Here is a 16944-nt window from a genome sequence, read left to right as displayed (position 1 = left end):
TTTAAGAATGATGGTTGAGTTTCACCAGAAGACCCAAGTGAGCTAATCATCTAGTATGACATGGAGACGAACATAAGGGAAGTTGATTATAGCTTCGATCCTTGTACCCTAACGAATCGCCTTGCTGCACTCAGCCCAAGGCTAACTATATTCTCCGAGTTACTTCACAAGGAGATACTCTCTCACACAAATATGATCTACATGTGAAACCCATAAGAGAGATGGCTTTCCACTGATGGTCAATCAGCTCAATGGAAAGCAAGTATGACAAGTAGCTCGAGATAATAGAGATGAGCTGAAAAGGTATCAAAAGAGAAGGTTATTGATAGTTGAGAGTTGGATTATGAGATGATTGAGAACGAAAAAAAACATATGAAGAACAAAGCCAATTTCTTGAGATCGTCTGAGAGGAATGCGACTGTTATTATGGTGACTAGCTAGACCAAAACAACTAAAGTCGTCTCCCTTAAGGTGCAACTAAAGGAAGGAACGGGCCAAGTCTAAGACTTGATTTGAAAGAATCCTAAATAAACTAAAGTTCAAGCTCAATGTTAATAAGTAGGTAGTCACTATTCTATCATAGATTGATGGCTAAAAATTTCATCCCAAAGGCTCTTAAGAACTTAGACAATTTTTATGAAGTGAACGAGAATGCATAGAACTCACATGAGAAGAGTAACTCAAAATTTAGCAATTTATTTCTTCTTTATTATTCTTTTGCAGCTGATTTCTAGTAAAAAAAAATATTTGATCAAGAGAATCTTTTACTATAGTAGACTTGATGTTTATTAGTTATGTTTTATTTACTTTTTGATATTGTTGAGCTAGATTTGGCTATTGAGCATGACAATGGAGGCTTCAAATATGCAATTAGTAGGCTATGGGCAAAAACATCCAACTCTCAAGTTAGTTTTTGTAATCAAGTAGATGCATAAATGGCACAAGAGACTTCAACAAGCGAGTAGGCTCTTAGACCGAATAAAAGGACTTCACTTGCATGTAGGCCCTTAAATTGAATTACGTGTCTTTGTTCTCACAAGAGAGTTATTCTATATCCAAGTGAGTTAACTTTTTTGATTGGTTAAGCTAACTTTAGGCAAAATAGCTTTTTCGACCTACGAATGAGATCCTTTCTTGGAGCGGCAACATTTTAGTCGGTTATGTTCTCCTTAAAATTTTGTTACTCGCCCAAGTCTTATTTGCTATTGTTACCTTATATATCTCTCCAAAAAATTCAACATATTTAGCGGGTCTCATCTTGTGAGGGTAACAACTAGAACTTACTAGAAAATATACTCGCTCACCACACAATGTGAATCTTATCACAAAGAGAGTTGGACTCTAAAATTAGGACCCATCAGTAACATATAAGAGAATTAATTTCAATTTTTTGGGGTTTGAGATCAAGTCATAGGAAAATTTCTATGATGAAGCTTATGGCATTGAAAGGACGTGTTAATATTCGACGTTGTTTTGTAACAATGTTTGATACTTTGTCTTTAGATTTTCTAATATAAAGACTCTACTTTCCTGGATCCATTAGATGTTTTTTGTTTCCATATGTAGAAACCAAAAACTAGAAGAGGAACAGAACAATCTCACAAATTTTTTTTTTTTTTCAAATAGGGTTCATGGCTCTCTCCTTCAAAGAGTACTCACCAAGACCTTTCAAGTTTACTTAGGTCAAAATCTCATAGTAATTAATTCTTAAGTTGACTAAGTTCTTGGCTAGCTAGGAATCCATTAAAGAAAGGGTTTTGATGATAATAGGATGGTTGCGACTTTGGCAAATTAAAATAATTTCATTTATTTCTCTGTGAACTCGTTACATGATCTCAGTTCCCCAAACATTGATGGTCGACATAATGACTCATTATACGTGAACTCGACAAAAAAATATATATATATAAATAACATAATTTTTTTTGGTATTTTGATTTTACTAGATGGCATTTTTTCCAACATTATGACTCAATACTATGGATGATCTATGGACCTTCTTAAGGATGGACTATCCTTCATTCGGTGTCATCGCTCTCCTTCACAGAGTAGTCGATATAACTTTTCAATTCTACTTAGAGCATTATTGCATAGTCTTCAATCTATAAGTTGGTCGATTTCAACTTTCATTGATCGAGTCAAAGTTATGTAAATAATTTATCTACAGTCAACAAATACTAATTGGAGTTTGGGCCTAACTTTAAGCCAAAAATTGTCTTGTATTGTAGTCATTATTTATAGAGTCAGTTCCCCAAGTTTACATTGAATGAGTTATCCAAGTTTACTTTGAGGAGTCATCTTTATGCACAAGCTATACTCAATTCTATAAATTTATTTACCAACATCTTTGTTTCTTGAACATTAAGATGATGATAAATAAAAAAATATGATATAATTCTTTTTTGACAAAAAAGATTTTGAAATCATCTTTGCTCCCCATCTTAGGGATTCTCTCCTTGAAAGAGTCAAAAGTCATATGCTTTAGGGTCGACTTGCATATTAATGATGTATGTATTATCACATGTTGACCACAACTTACTGTACAATATTTGCCTCATAATTGTGTTCACTTTCTTCATTACTAAGTTGAGGGTTTTGAATCATTTTTTCCTTAACATTAGAGTTGTAATACTCATGTCCTCTTGACCCCCATTTGCTTCATTACATATTATATTTGAACCCCCTCCAACAAGTCAGCATTTTCTTCAATCCTTCTTCATGAGACAATCGCTACTGTCAAACTCACCTTCTTTATATTTATAGATGGTTGCTACCCACTGGCTATGTAAAGTGTATTTGGTTGATAGCAATATCTCATGGCCATGTGATAGCATAAAAGGAGTCTAACTAACTGTTGAGGACAAAGTTGTCCTGTGAGCTAATAAAATTGGGGATGGGATGAACCCATTTTCTTCCAGTTCCTTTGACATTTCTCCCTAGAAGGTCCAATTATAGCTTATTCACGGTTTCATCTTGATCATTTGTCTTCAGATGGTGCACTGAGACGAGCCCATAGGCTTTAGAAAGCTTTGAGTCTTTTCAAAAAATCAAAGACCATCATGATAGCAATGTCTCAAGGCCATGAGAATGCATAAAAGGAGTCCACCTAACTGTTGACGACAAAGTTGTCCAATGATAGCAGATAAAATTGGGGATGGGATACAACCCATTTTCTTCTAGTTCCTTTGACATTTTTCCTCAGAAGATCCAACTATAGCTTATTCACTGTTTCAACTAGATCATTTGTCTTCAGATGGTGCACTGAGACGAACCCATAGGTTTTAGAAAGCTTCGAGTCTTTTCAGAAAAACTAGGACCTTCGTTGGTAATAATAACATATGATATTCCATTTCAACATATGATATCGGACATTATAAAGTTGTATAAAATCTCTGCATTAATCTTAGTGAGTATCTTAGCCTCCATCCATGTCATAAAATACTTGACTATTACAATGATAAAATTTCTTTGCCCCTTATCTGATGGGAAAGGGACCAAATAAGTTCATGCTCCATGCACTGAATGGCTATGAACTTGAGATCGACGACAACTTGTGCGATGGTTGCAACTATATAGAGGCAAATTTCTAACATTATAAAGATTGAGAGCACCCCAAATAATTTCTAATAGATGCCAAAAATATCCTTGTATTAGTAAGTAATTTAAGAGTTTGCCCATTAGAGTAGCTCCCGCACTCGTCTTTGTGAACTTTCTTGAGAATCTAGGCGACTTCATTTTCACGAATGCATCCCACATTAAGTAAAATCATCAACTTATGGTACAATTTGCCAATGATAAGTATGTATAAAAATCACTTTGATTTTAAATCAATTTAGGCCTTTAGTATTTGGTGAGATGATCCCCATCTTTTTTTTTTTTAATGCAAAGATTTCTTTACCCCAAAGAAGAACAATACAAAATACAAAAAGGGTATGAAAACATTAGATTATCCTAACAAAAGGTAAAACTAAAACACCTTGCTTAAGAAGTAATGAAAGCTCAAAACAAGGATAACAGTCAAGTGTAACAATTTATGTAGATTCACCCTTTTTGGCTAAGCCAATCAATGGGTTTGTTGCCCTCTTTATGAATATGGTTCCATCTATCTCTTTTTTAGCCCAAAAACTCTTGAATTCTCTTCATGATAGTGAGGAGGTGCCAATTGAAGGGTTCCAATAGTGACAATGTTGACGAGCACTTAAGAATCCTATACAAAATGAAGACAATTCCACTGCATATACCACCATCAAAACAGCCAAAGCCTCAGATTGTAGACCATTAAAAGCCTCACAAGGGGAAGAGAAGAAGAGCAAAAATCTTCCTAGATCATCCCTAAATACTCCTCCAAAACCAGCCTTCTCCTTAGAGAAATTTCCATCAATATTGATCTTACCCCAAGGCCTAGTTGGTCTACACCACCTGATTAATAACATCTATTTTCTGGGCGAGCTATTGAAAGAAAAGTTCAGTTTCTCAAAAGCCTCCTTCAGTCCATGCAATACATGTGGCTTCAGACTACTAAAGTTCACCACCTCAAGGATGTAGGATTTGGTGAAGAAAATGGTCTTGGTTGCTTCCAACGGTAAATCTTCATGTTTTGTTGAGTTTCTAGCCATCCATATAAACTAAAAAATAAAAAAAGGCACCGTGTTTCTGAAATGTAAAGTGAAGCTCTCCTGCATTTGCTAAGCAGCAAGACAACCTTCCAAAGGCAAGAAAACTACGGGTGAAATCTCAATATTAAATATGCTAATAAGTTTCTCCATAACCATTGAGTACCTACAAGAAAACAAAACATGGTTAATAGTTTCCTCTTCCTCCTTGCGCAAATGACATCTTGATGGCAGTCTAATTCCTTTCAGCTTGTAGATATCATCCAACGGTAGCAAGTTGTGGATACTCTCCAAATGAAGAAAGATTGTGATGGTTAAAGCATTTTATTTATGATATAAGCACCGCAATACACATTTTCCTAAGGGTGAATGAACAGATAAATGAACTTAGACAGGGAAGCATTTGTAAAGGCTTTCACAGTTAATTGATCCTTTCTAGTGTTGTTGATTGGTATGCTAGTAATGCCTTTGATATCCTCACCAGGCAACAAGCTTTGAAGACTTTCCCAATTCCAACTGTTATCTTTTCAGCAGTCAGCTATCCTCAAATCTTCAATAGATAAAACATCAGACTTACTAGCTAAAGGGGACTCTAAACAATAATCATCAAACCAAAAGCTTGACTTGCCTTAGCCAAGTCCCAAGTGATAAGATCGTCAGCCTTGTGCCTGAATTTTAGCATCTCCCTCCAAATAACAGAATCACCCTAATGGGTTAGGTGAAATTTGAAAGTATACAAAACCCATAGTGAATCATTAGCACTGAATCTGATCCATAACTTAACAAATTTAATTTCACTAGAAACAGCTAAGGATTTAAAACCCAATCTTCCATCAAAATTTGGTCTACACAATCTCTTCCAGCTTGTCCAATGCATCCCACCATCTTTGCCGGCCCAAAGGAACTTGTTCAAAATCCACTGCAATTTATTTTGATTGTATTTCCACATTCTCAGCACTTGAAGAGAATAGAGTGCTATAGAATTCAAAACATTTCAAAAGAGTAAGTTTGCCCCCATTAAAAAGAAAAGCATAGGCCCAATTCTGAATTTTCTGTTGAATTTTAAGAAAAATTTCATCAAATTGATTTGTTTTCTTCTTTCCTTAAAAATCAGAATGCCATACTACTTCATATGTAATTCAATTTTAGTGAATCCAGTATAAGAATGAATCCACCTCCTATTAATCACATCTACCTTATTAATTGTAACGAAATGACACTGAGCATTGTTGAAACACATACCAGACACTGCCTCAAACTAGTGTAAAGTAGTGTACAATCTTCTTACTGAATTCTTGCAAGTAATGCTAAAGATTATAATGTCATCAGCAAAAGAAAGGTGAAAAAAATCATATTACATCTGGTTCTATAGTTCATTCCTTGGTATCTTTGATGAAGTAGATTCAACTGCCTGGACAAATAATCAAAAACCACAAAAAAGATTATGAGAGAGTGGATCACCTTGCTTAATGCACCTAGTTGCTTTGAAGTAACCCTGTGGTTGCCCATTAATAAAGATTGAATAGTAGTTGTTATCGATAATTCTAGCAATAAGACAACAAAATTCTCATTGAAACCTCTAGCTTTTAGAACAACCGAAACAAACTCCCAACTTATAATATCATAAGCTTTTTTCATATACAAGTTGAAGATAAGATTGCCCCTTGGTTTATCAATCTCCTCCACGACTTCCTGGGCTAGCAAGGTATTATTAGTGATTTATTTCCCCTTGGGAAAGGCAATTTGCTGAAGACAACAACTTTTGGTAGGTAAGGCTGAATTCTGTTAATCACAATTTACTAATCACCTTTGAAATAACTGCTGTAAGGCTGATGGGCTTGAAATGTTTCGTAACACTCTTATCATTTGACTTTGGAATCAGGGTAATGGTGGAAAACTTGAAGTATTTGAGTGGTTCAACCCGCTGGAAAAACCTCTAAGAGCTTCTCAAATCTCCTCCCCCGTAAGTACATACAATAAGTTCAAACTGCCAACAAGTTCACTATAGTTCACAAATAAATTTTCATCCAAAACCTCCAAATTGACACTGTTATCTGAGAAGAGTTTCTTGAAATAGTTAATAGCACTTCGACGGATTTCTTCTTGCTCGTACACCCAGCCACTAGTTTCATTTTAAATCTTCACGAAAGCATTGGTTGTCTCCTATATTTAATATATGCATGAAAATATCTTTTGTTCCTGTCACCTTAAGCAAAATGAAGACTACCAGCCTTCTGAATTAACAGATTCTCCTCCAAGTTTATTGCCTCTAAAAGCTCAGCTTGTGCCTTGATTAGATCCCTCTCCACATCACAAAATTCACTCTCCAAACCTCTAATAGTATCATCAATCTTGCTAATCCTGTTGTTTATGTTTCCAAACACCTCCCAATAATATTTTTTTAACTTCTCTGCCACTTTCCTATGCAGCAGCTACAGCATAGTCCAGAAGTTGCCTTTAGGGTCAGCTGTCCAGACACACTTGACACAATCCAGGAACTTTTCATGCGTAATTCACATATTGAGAAATCGGATAGGAATATTTGATGGCTTCTGCAGAGAGCTAACAGTCAGCAAAGCAGAAACATGGTCAGACCCAATCCTGTTGAGACGTCTCACGCCCGAATGCTGAAAACAGTCAGACTAGATTTTGTTCACCAGAATTCTATCAAACAAATCAAATGTTCTACCTCTACACCACGTGAAAGGGCAGCCAGTGAAAGCAAGTTCAAATAATTTGACTTCAGTAATTGTATCAGTAAACTCATCCATGATATTTTGGTTTGGTTTCCTTCCTTTTTCTCATTGTCACGGGTTAACATGTTGAGGTCTCCCCCAATGACCCAGGACCAAATAGAATTAGATCCTAAGGTCCTCATCCAACTCCACAGCTCCCTTCTGGACTCCTTGGTACAACCAACATACACAAGTTCAGTGGGAATACCCAAAAAATTGAATCTACACAGTCTTCTCACATATCTTTTCTGATTTTTCTCAGCAACGAAAGGCTCCAAAATGGTAAAATATTTAAGCTTGTGAATCTTAATAAAAATCCTAAGCCTATTAGAGGCATTCATATCAGCAATGCCTTTAATATTCCAAATCAATAGGTTAAACATCAGGGAGTGATTCTCTAGTGACCCTAGAGGAAGGTCCATCATCCAAAATAGCAAGTGCACCTGCTGTAATTCCTTTAAATATTAAAGCAACATTTGGGTTGACATACCTCAGTTTTCTCATGCCCTTTTTCTTCTTTCTTTTAGATTTCAGCACCAGTCATTCCTCCTCCATATCCTGATGGGAAGCCAGCATATTATCAGAAATGAACTGTTTATCAATAACATTCTCCTGCTCAGTCAGCTCTTCTTTCTGAGAATCACACACTTCAACATCACCAACAAGGACCTCATGGGTATCAATTTCTAAATTAAAACCTGTTGATAAAAGCTATTATTGCTGAAGGTTCAGATGTTGCATAGCCTGTTGGCTTTCTCCCTGAAAAAACTGTTGTGTGTCAACCATCAACTCCTTTATCCGTCTAATCAAGCACAGCCGCTTCCCTCTAACATCTACTGCTGCCCCTCCCTGAATACAGAAGAATCTTCGACACCTTCTAGAGCTACAAATGCATCACCACCTGTCTTATCACCCAACTGCTGTTGTGAACTAGTGCCAGCTTGGTCATATACACCTAGTTATGGTTGCTGCCCCATGTTAACTTGATCGATATCTAAGCCAATATTTACTGGATTCCTCACAGCTACATTACTTGATCCTTCCCGCTTTCTACAGCATTCCTTCTGAACTCAAGATGAGATATGAAGCAATTTTTCAGACAATGGCCAAGCATTTTGCCCCTAGTAGAATAACGTGGCTTTTATTCAACAACCACCTTTTTTCAATACCCATTATTGGTGGAACCTATCCAAATCTCCTTAACAACCCAGACAGTTGTTTCCCTCTCAACTGAGACTCTAGCCGAAGATCTGCCTATATTAAAAGTAGGAAGATCAAATTTTAAAGGCTTGCCAAAGATGGCTCCCAAAGAATACAAAACCTGTTTGTTGAAAAAATGCAACCCAAGTCCTGGGAACTTAAACAAAATTGGATGGAGTCCGCTTAATTACTTTCATTGTAGCATTGTCAATATAAAAAATCTTCCTTAAGAAGATTCTCAGTCTTTTTCTCTATTCAGCATAATCAACATGTGCCTACCATCCAGAAGACCAACTTTCCATCCACCGATATTCGGTTGGTAAGTTTTTCTAACTCAACATTGCTTAGGTCCAATCTAACTTCATGATCCTCCTTGATTAGCAAGAAGAGGATCAGCAAGTATTTTTTCCAAGTTCCGCTTATCCATTCAACTAAATGATGATTGTATGATTAAAGATAAGTATATTATAGTTCAAAATTCAAAAATACCTCAGCCAACCAAAAATATTCCTCCATCCAACATGATTGGAGCCATCTTTCTTGTAACATCAACAATCTTGTAACATCAACAATCATTTAACACTATCATACATCAATGGAGGACATACTCTCTAGGCATGGCAATAATGAGAAAATGACGAGAAAATGACACTATTTAAGATTGCCCATCTCCTCTCCATGGTAAAAAATTTACTTTGAAATACATCAAATGACACTGTATAAGAATGCCTATCTCCTCTCCTTTGGAAGCTCTGCATTATATCAATTGATTCCCATAAATTTCTAAAAATTGCTTGCATGCAATTACCTAAAAATCCATTCCTTTAGGGCCTATTTAGTTGCAAGTATTTAGAATTTAAGTGCATTATAAATATAATTGAAAGTAAATTTAATGTCATTATATCAATTGATTCCCATAAATTTCTAAAAAATTGCTTGCATGCAATTACCTAAAAATCTATTTCCTTTAGGGCCTATTTAGTTGCAAGTATTTAGAATTTAAGTGCATTATAATTATAATTGAAAGTACATTTAATCTATTTGAAATACATTTTGGCCTTCGGCTAGTTGTAGAATAAATTCAAGAGATCACACTTTTGTGTTTCAATTGTTGCAAACTGTAAATCTCATGCACACCACTAGCACTAGGTTGGGGGAAATTGTGGGTGATTGTCTTATGATAAAGACATCATCGAGGTAAGTGCAAGGTAGTGCGTGCAAGCAGAGGAACTTGAAGAGTTATGGTGCTGGTCACATCTGCAGTCAAGGGTCATTACCATGAGGGGCAACATTGGGCAAGGGAAGGAGGTCACAATATCAATTCAAGCAAAGAGTTCACGATGTGCACAAATACAATGATAGTGCATTTAGAATTCACCCGAATTGAGTAAATTACCAATACATCGAAAATGAATTTTCCGAGCAATTTTAAATTCCTCAACAAATTACACTGGCTTTGTTTTTATTACAATCACACTTGAAATTTTAAAATTCATGCATTTAATTTAATCTAGACTCCTAATACATCCAAACAAATAAACCTCCAACAATAGTTTGAACAACCCTTCCATCCATATCACCGTATTTAAAAAATTCTTCGAATCTTCTTTCACAATTGTGCACTTGTGGCCCTTTCATATAAATGTAAGGGTGGTTGAACAATGAGTGAATAAAAAAAATGTGTCAACTCCAATGATATTTAGTATTTTAATTTTAACTGGATCTTTAATGGGAAAATTTATATTGCAAAGGCACAGCATAATGGACAGAGAAATACTTTAAATGATTAATTATTGAGAAAAAAAAAACAATCTACCTTTAAGATAAAACATTGGCAAGTTCAAAATAGCATCAACATCTAAGAATGCCAGTCTACCATGAGTTTCATCCACCTCTGTTACAATAAAAAAAAAAAATTATAGATGTTCTAAAAAGGAAACAAAATAAAAAAACATTTAGAAAATTTACCTCCAAGATAGCTATGCAAGGAGGCCAGACATGTATTAAAGGTAATGTGGTGTTCTCCTGCCTGCCCATCAAGATGTCTGCTTTGACGTCAACAAGTAAATATTCTATTTATTAAAAGTTGATAAATGATAAGAATTATGTTAATCATGGTCAAAATAATATATAGTTAAAATAAGACGAAAAACCTACTTTGGAACTTGAAGTATATTACAATGTTGAAATTATGAAATTTCGACGACTGTGAGAAACCCAGTATAAATAACAAAAGAAGTTGATAAAAAGTAGAAGATAAATGCTGCGAACATGATAGCTTGCCATATGATATGAAACAACCATGCAACATGTTATCTCAAAAATACAAAATAGTATCATAGAAAAGCAGAAGTAACGTGTGTAGGGAAAGGAAAAATCATATAAAATAAATGAATGCAATTGGAAAGAAATAAATTTAAAATCCAATGCTTAAAATAATCAGCATCAGTGCACAACATAAATAGAAATTTTAAATTTATTGTCAAAAAACAATTTATTAGCATATGCAAAAAATTTGGTTCACTGGCAATTTGAATAACAAATTCACAAATGACATTAACTTCTATTTAGACGATATATATACGCCTATCAAATCAAATAATACCAAAATATTAGGTCATCTAGAGGCTAAATAAATGACAACAGAAAAAATAATAATAAATTAATAATTGTTCATTCCAATTATATAACACTGTCATTGACGGTCCCAAGCCCGGATGTGAAAAGTGGAGGGTTGCATTAGGCAGTTGGCAACCGCATAAAACTTGTCAAAAAAATCATGAAATGAATCCTTATGATCATTGTGTAAGTGTGTTAGGGTGTCCCCTAGAAGCGACGCATTGTCTAGCCTGAATATAGTGAAAATTGTGCAAGGGTCGCTACACCGGCGCCCGAATATAGTGTCAAATAAGCAAGGGTTCCCACATTACGGATGGATGTGGGTAAAGAAGTTAGTCCATGAAACAAATGAAACTAATATTAGAATAGGATCTTGGAATATAGGTAATCTCAATGGTGAATTAATAGAATTAATTGATATTATGATTCAAAGAAAGATTAATATCTTATATATTCAAGAAACTAAATGGGTTGGAGAAAAGGCCAAGGAGATTCATAACTTAGGTTTTAAACTTTGGTATTCTGATAAGAGTCACACTAGAAATGGTGTAGGCGTAATTATAGATAAGAGTTTAACAGATAATATTGTAAAAATTAATAGAGTATGAAATAGAATTATAGCCCTTAAGATTATCATTGATACTAAGGTTTTTAATATTATAAGTGTTTATGCTCCTCAAGTAGGTTTAGATATAGGGCCTAAAGATAAATTTTGGAATGACTTAGAAGCTTAGAAGACTTAATACAAATGATACCTCTTGAAAAAAATATTTTTACTGGAGGACATTTAGATAGACACGCCGGTAAAGAAGTAGAAGATTTCAGAAATATTCATGGTGGCTACAGTTTTGGAGTGACTCATGAAAACGGTAGAGCTATTATAGATTTTGCTTTAACGTATGATTTTGATATTACTAATACTTTATTTAAGCAAAGAGTTGAGCATCTTATTACTTATAAGAATGGATCTAATAAAACACAAATTGATTATTTTCGTATGAGAAGAAAAGATCGTCAAGATTGTAAATATTGTAAGGTCATTCCAAGTGAGGATTTAAGTACCTAACATCGTTTATTAGTTCTAGATTTTAAAATGAAGCGTTGTAAAATAAAGAATACTAAGACTCATCATCGTAGAATTAGATCGGGAAATTTAAAAAGCAGGAACATAAAAGACACAAATAAAATTATTTTTATGAGTAAAATTCAAGATTTCAAAATTTGGAAGGTTCATGAAGAAGCAAATGTTATGTGGGATAAGAAAACAAACACTATTAAATAAGTAATAAAATATGTACTTAAATAATTAAAAGAAAAGGCTTCTATAAATAAAAATAGTTGGTGGTGAAATAATAATGTGCAAGAAGAGAAAATATAAGAAGTTATGCTATAAAAATTGTTTTAAATGTAAAAGCTTAGAGAACTGGGAAAAATATCAAACGGTCAGCAGGGAGCCTAAAAGAACAATCTGATACGCTAAAAATCCTGCTTTTAGGGAACTTTATATTAGATTAGATAGTAAGAAGCGTGAAAAATATATGTAAAAACTAGCCAAACAAAGAGAAAATAAAAGTAAAGATTTAACTCAAGTAAAGTGTATTAAAGATGAAAATCAAAAACTATTTTTCTTAGAAAAAAAAATATTCAACATAGGTGAGTGAGTTATTTTGATAAATTTTTAATGAAGCTTCTTAAAATGCGATCGACTTTAGTGATCCTAATATCATTAATAATAAAAAAACGTTTCATTTTTACCGCCGCATTAGTAAAAAAGAAGTAGATGCTTTAAAGAAAACCAAGGGTGGAAAGTTTGTAGAACCTGGTGATATCTTAATTGAAGTGTGGAAATATTTAGGATGCCAAACTCTTTAATATTATTTTAAAAACTAAAAAGATGTCTGAGGTGTCGAGGAAGAGTATTGTGGTCCCCATTTTTAAGAATAAAGTGGATGCACAAGAGTGTGCAAATTGTAGAGGAATTAAGCTGATGCGCCATACATTAAAACTATGGGAGAGGGAAATTTAACATTGGTTAAGATATAAAAGATTTCTCATAATCAATTTGGATTTATGCCAACTGGTCTACTATGGAAGCTATACATTTCTTGAGAGGTTTGATGGAGAAGTTCAGAGATAATAAGGAGGATCTACATTTGATTTTTATTAATTTAGAAAAAGCTTACGATAAGGTTTCAAGAGATCCTTTGGAAAGTTATTTAGAATAAATGTGTTGATATGAATTATATTCAAGTCATTAAAAATATGTATACTAGAGTTGTTACTTGTGTTCGAACTGAAGGAGGATTGACCAAATATTTTCCTATTTTTGTTGGATTGCACAAGGATCGACATACCATATATTTTTGCTTTAGTTATGGATAATCTTGCTGGACATTTATAGGAGGATGTACCTTGGTGTATGTCTTTTGCTGATGATATCCTTCTCGTGGATAAGATGAGAGATAAAGCCCAGAAAAACTTGAATTATGGAGGTCTACATTGGAGTCTAAAGGCCTTCATTTGATTAGAACTAAAAATGAATACATGGAATATAATTTTAGTAGTAGTAGCTTTAGTAACAAATATGTAACTTTGGGTGATCAAATTATTAAAAGGTGTGAACGATTTATATATCTCGAATATGTTGTTCAAAGCGGTGGTGATATAGATGGGAATGCTAATAGTAGAATTCAAGTTGGTTGGTTGAAGTAGATGAATGATTCAAGCCTTTTGTGTGATAGAAAAATACCACTCAGATTGAAAGGAAAAATTTATAGGATGGTGGTGAGACCTGCAATGCTTTATGGGGCTGAACGTTGCCCTTTAAAAGAAAAGCATAATACTAAGTTAAGTGTTGCAGAGATGAGAATGATTAGGTGGATGAGTGGCCTTACAGTTAGAGACAAAATGCAAAATGAATATATCTGTGATAGGGTTGGTGTAGCTCCTGTGACGGACAAAATTAGAGAAAGTCGTCTTACGTCGACCATCTAATGATCCGATTATGAGAGTAGATGTTTTAGATTCGACTTATGTTAAAAAAAGGTAGAGGTAGACCTAGGAAGACTTGGGCAGATTTGTATTAAAAATGATCTTAATTTTTTAGAACTAAATGAATGACACTAAAGAGGACGCAATGGAGAAAAAGGATTCATGTAGCCGACCTCACGTAGTGGGATTAAGGCTTTGTTATTGTTGTTGTTCATTCCAATTATAATTAACATTCAATCGCTTAACTAATGGTATTTACATATCTAACACCCAAAATTTCATATTTACATGATAACACTCAAATCATTAATATTACAAAAATGAAACCCTATAAATAACATATTAAAAGTGAAATACAACTTTTCATGTATAGAATTATGATACCAAAGTGTTATAAATGTAAATATCAAACTTTGGGTGTTAGTTATGTAATGCATATGAATGGTGGTATGCATGTAAATTTCCAAAACTAATATGAAACCAACCATATAAAATTATATTGATAACACTTCTACAAGTTTAGCACCGGGACCTACATTACATTAAACCAAATAGCACCTGAACACTTCAGCTCTCTTCATACTTATAATTTTGGCAAAATTCAAGCGTTCTTATTTTCCTTTTCTCCTTTTCAACAAAGAAAAAAGAGGAGTGTGTTTCCCTCACTTCGTTCATCTCAAAAATACTCATAAAAAAAAGCTGGCAACAAGAGAAAAAAATCAAACACATTCCAAATTTAATATGGCTTTCTAATATATTCGCACAAAACGTAGAATCCATCATCTGGATCTGCGCCCTGATATTCGAAAAGCGATCGAATTAACCTGACGAGAAAGTTGTCGTCGTCGTCGGTGGAAGAAGTTTCATCGACCTCCTCGATCTGGAGCTCCTCCATGTCGAGCTCTCTGATATGCTGCATCTGAAGCCTCTCGTTTTCCAGCAGCCTGTCGGGATCCATCTTCTCGGCTCGCTCTCTTGCGAAGCCAACAGCGATGCGATCGAATGGGTCTAGTTTTTAGACCGGCCACGATTCTTGAACTTACCCCGCAGGCGCACGGGTGGCCTTTTGCCATTACACAGATAAACGAATATCTAATTTTTAATGGCAATAAAATATATAAATAAAACATGAAAAGGGATATATGCATACAATGCAATCAAAAGATTGTCATTTACAAAACTAACATCCAAATGATTTTTTTAACGAATAATGATCAAATTATTGATATTTTGATAAAAAAATAAAAAATATAGGCTAAAATTTTATTATTAATTTTGATATTTGAGTGAGAATTTTAAAAATGAACGAAAAGCCATGCTAGAATTGTAACCAGCAATGTATGTAATGCTATGTACCTAATTACCCCTATTTTTTTCTATTTACATTTGAATTTAAATTATTTTGAAATACTTTTAGTTGAATTTTTTTTCAATTCTAATAAAAAATTATAAATCTATATATGTTTAAACTATATGCTTAATTCATTAGTTTCTACGTATAATTAATCATTCTCAAACATAGCTCAAATTTGAAGAAAATAAATATAAGATATTGTATGAAATTTTAAAAGTCAAATCATATTCTTATAATACTCAACAAAAAAATAAAGATTTAATATTTAATTACATTTGTTTGTGTAACATCTTAATTTTTAAACAATTACATACATACACTCAAAGCATTGATATTTACATCTATAAATCAGTGATGTGGACGGTGGTTGTAGAGCATCTATAAATGGGTGATAGAAGTGAGAAGACCAGTCGGGAAATAATTATGGGGCATCCATGGACAGATAACAATGGTTAAGAGGTTATAAGAATGATATAATGCTAAAATGATCCTTGTTGGGTGATGGTGGTCGGGCATATATAGATAAGCAATGGAGATCAAATAACCATAATTGGGTGATGGTGGTTGAATACTCATAAACTGAGGATCGTGGTTATGAGATTGTAATCTGACAATATAGATTGATAAGTTCATGATGCAAGACTATGGTTGGATGATCATAGTTAGGTGACGAACATCGTGTCATTATATATAGGCAAGTCAACCAATGTTTTTGGATGATGGTGATTGGGTGATTTTAGCCCAATCATGATAATTTGATTGTCATAGTTGAACGATAAATGTCAACCAATTTTAAATAGGTGATTGCGGTTAAGGCGACGAGCTCTAGATGAGCAATGGAGGTATAGCAGCTATAATCAGTTAATGTGGTTCCATATTTAGGCAACGGTAGTCAAGCAGCTATAACTGGATTACTATAAGTTAAGTTATGATGATTGTGCAATCTTAATTGGATAATAATACTTAGGTGTCGAAGGTTAGGCAATTATAGATGAGTGACTTTGGTCGAAATATCATAGTCAGACAAATACGATTGAGCTAAAAAATGTTGGGGAAACATGCCAATGTGATGCGGGTAGATTTAGTGTGTAAATTTTACAAATATTTTTCAATATTACAAAATACACATGACAAATATAATAATAAATATGCAATATAATTCATAATTCCAACAAATATGCAATATAATTCCAACAAAAATACATTTTCTGAAAATAGCTTATCTTTAAAACTATTTTTTAAACTGTCAAATCTTCTTTAAAATCAACGCAAGTATACATATCACTCAAGTAATAAATGACTCTAATAGGGTCCTAGATATCGATTCCACAAGAATGTTGGATAAACCTATAAGTAAATTCTTAAAATTATTTTATAATTTAAAAATACAAAAATAAAAGTAAAGTGTGAAGTTTGAATATTAACTACTAAA

General features: G+C 33.7%; 1 protein-coding gene across 3 annotated transcripts in view; it reads right to left on the bottom strand.

Moving 5' to 3' along the window:
- The window catches only part of LOC110034109, a 62610-nt gene extending 47384 nt beyond the window's left edge, over positions 1-15226 (bottom strand). Inside the window, exons 1-3 of one of the 3 annotated variants that reach the window (XM_020738371.1) lie at positions 14923-15226; positions 10517-10593; positions 10365-10442 (exon numbers count right to left, since the gene is read on the bottom strand). In XM_020738371.1, the coding sequence (XP_020594030.1) occupies positions 10365-10442; positions 10517-10593; positions 14923-15116 (349 nt within the window). In that variant the 5' untranslated portion in view covers positions 15117-15226. Of the gene's footprint in view, positions 1-10364; positions 10443-10516; positions 10621-14922 lie in introns of all 3 variants that reach the window. The other 2 variants (XM_020738372.1, XM_020738373.1) reach the window with 2 other exon arrangements.
- Between the last annotated feature and the right edge of the window lie 1718 nt (positions 15227-16944).

The sequence above is a fragment of the Phalaenopsis equestris genome, unplaced genomic scaffold (assembly GCF_001263595.1).
Source record: "Phalaenopsis equestris unplaced genomic scaffold, ASM126359v1 Scaffold001345, whole genome shotgun sequence".
In the NCBI taxonomy this organism is placed as follows: domain Eukaryota; kingdom Viridiplantae; phylum Streptophyta; class Magnoliopsida; order Asparagales; family Orchidaceae; genus Phalaenopsis; species Phalaenopsis equestris.
The sequence above is the reverse complement of the archived record's forward strand: the minus strand, read 5'-3'. Positions and strand labels throughout refer to the sequence as shown.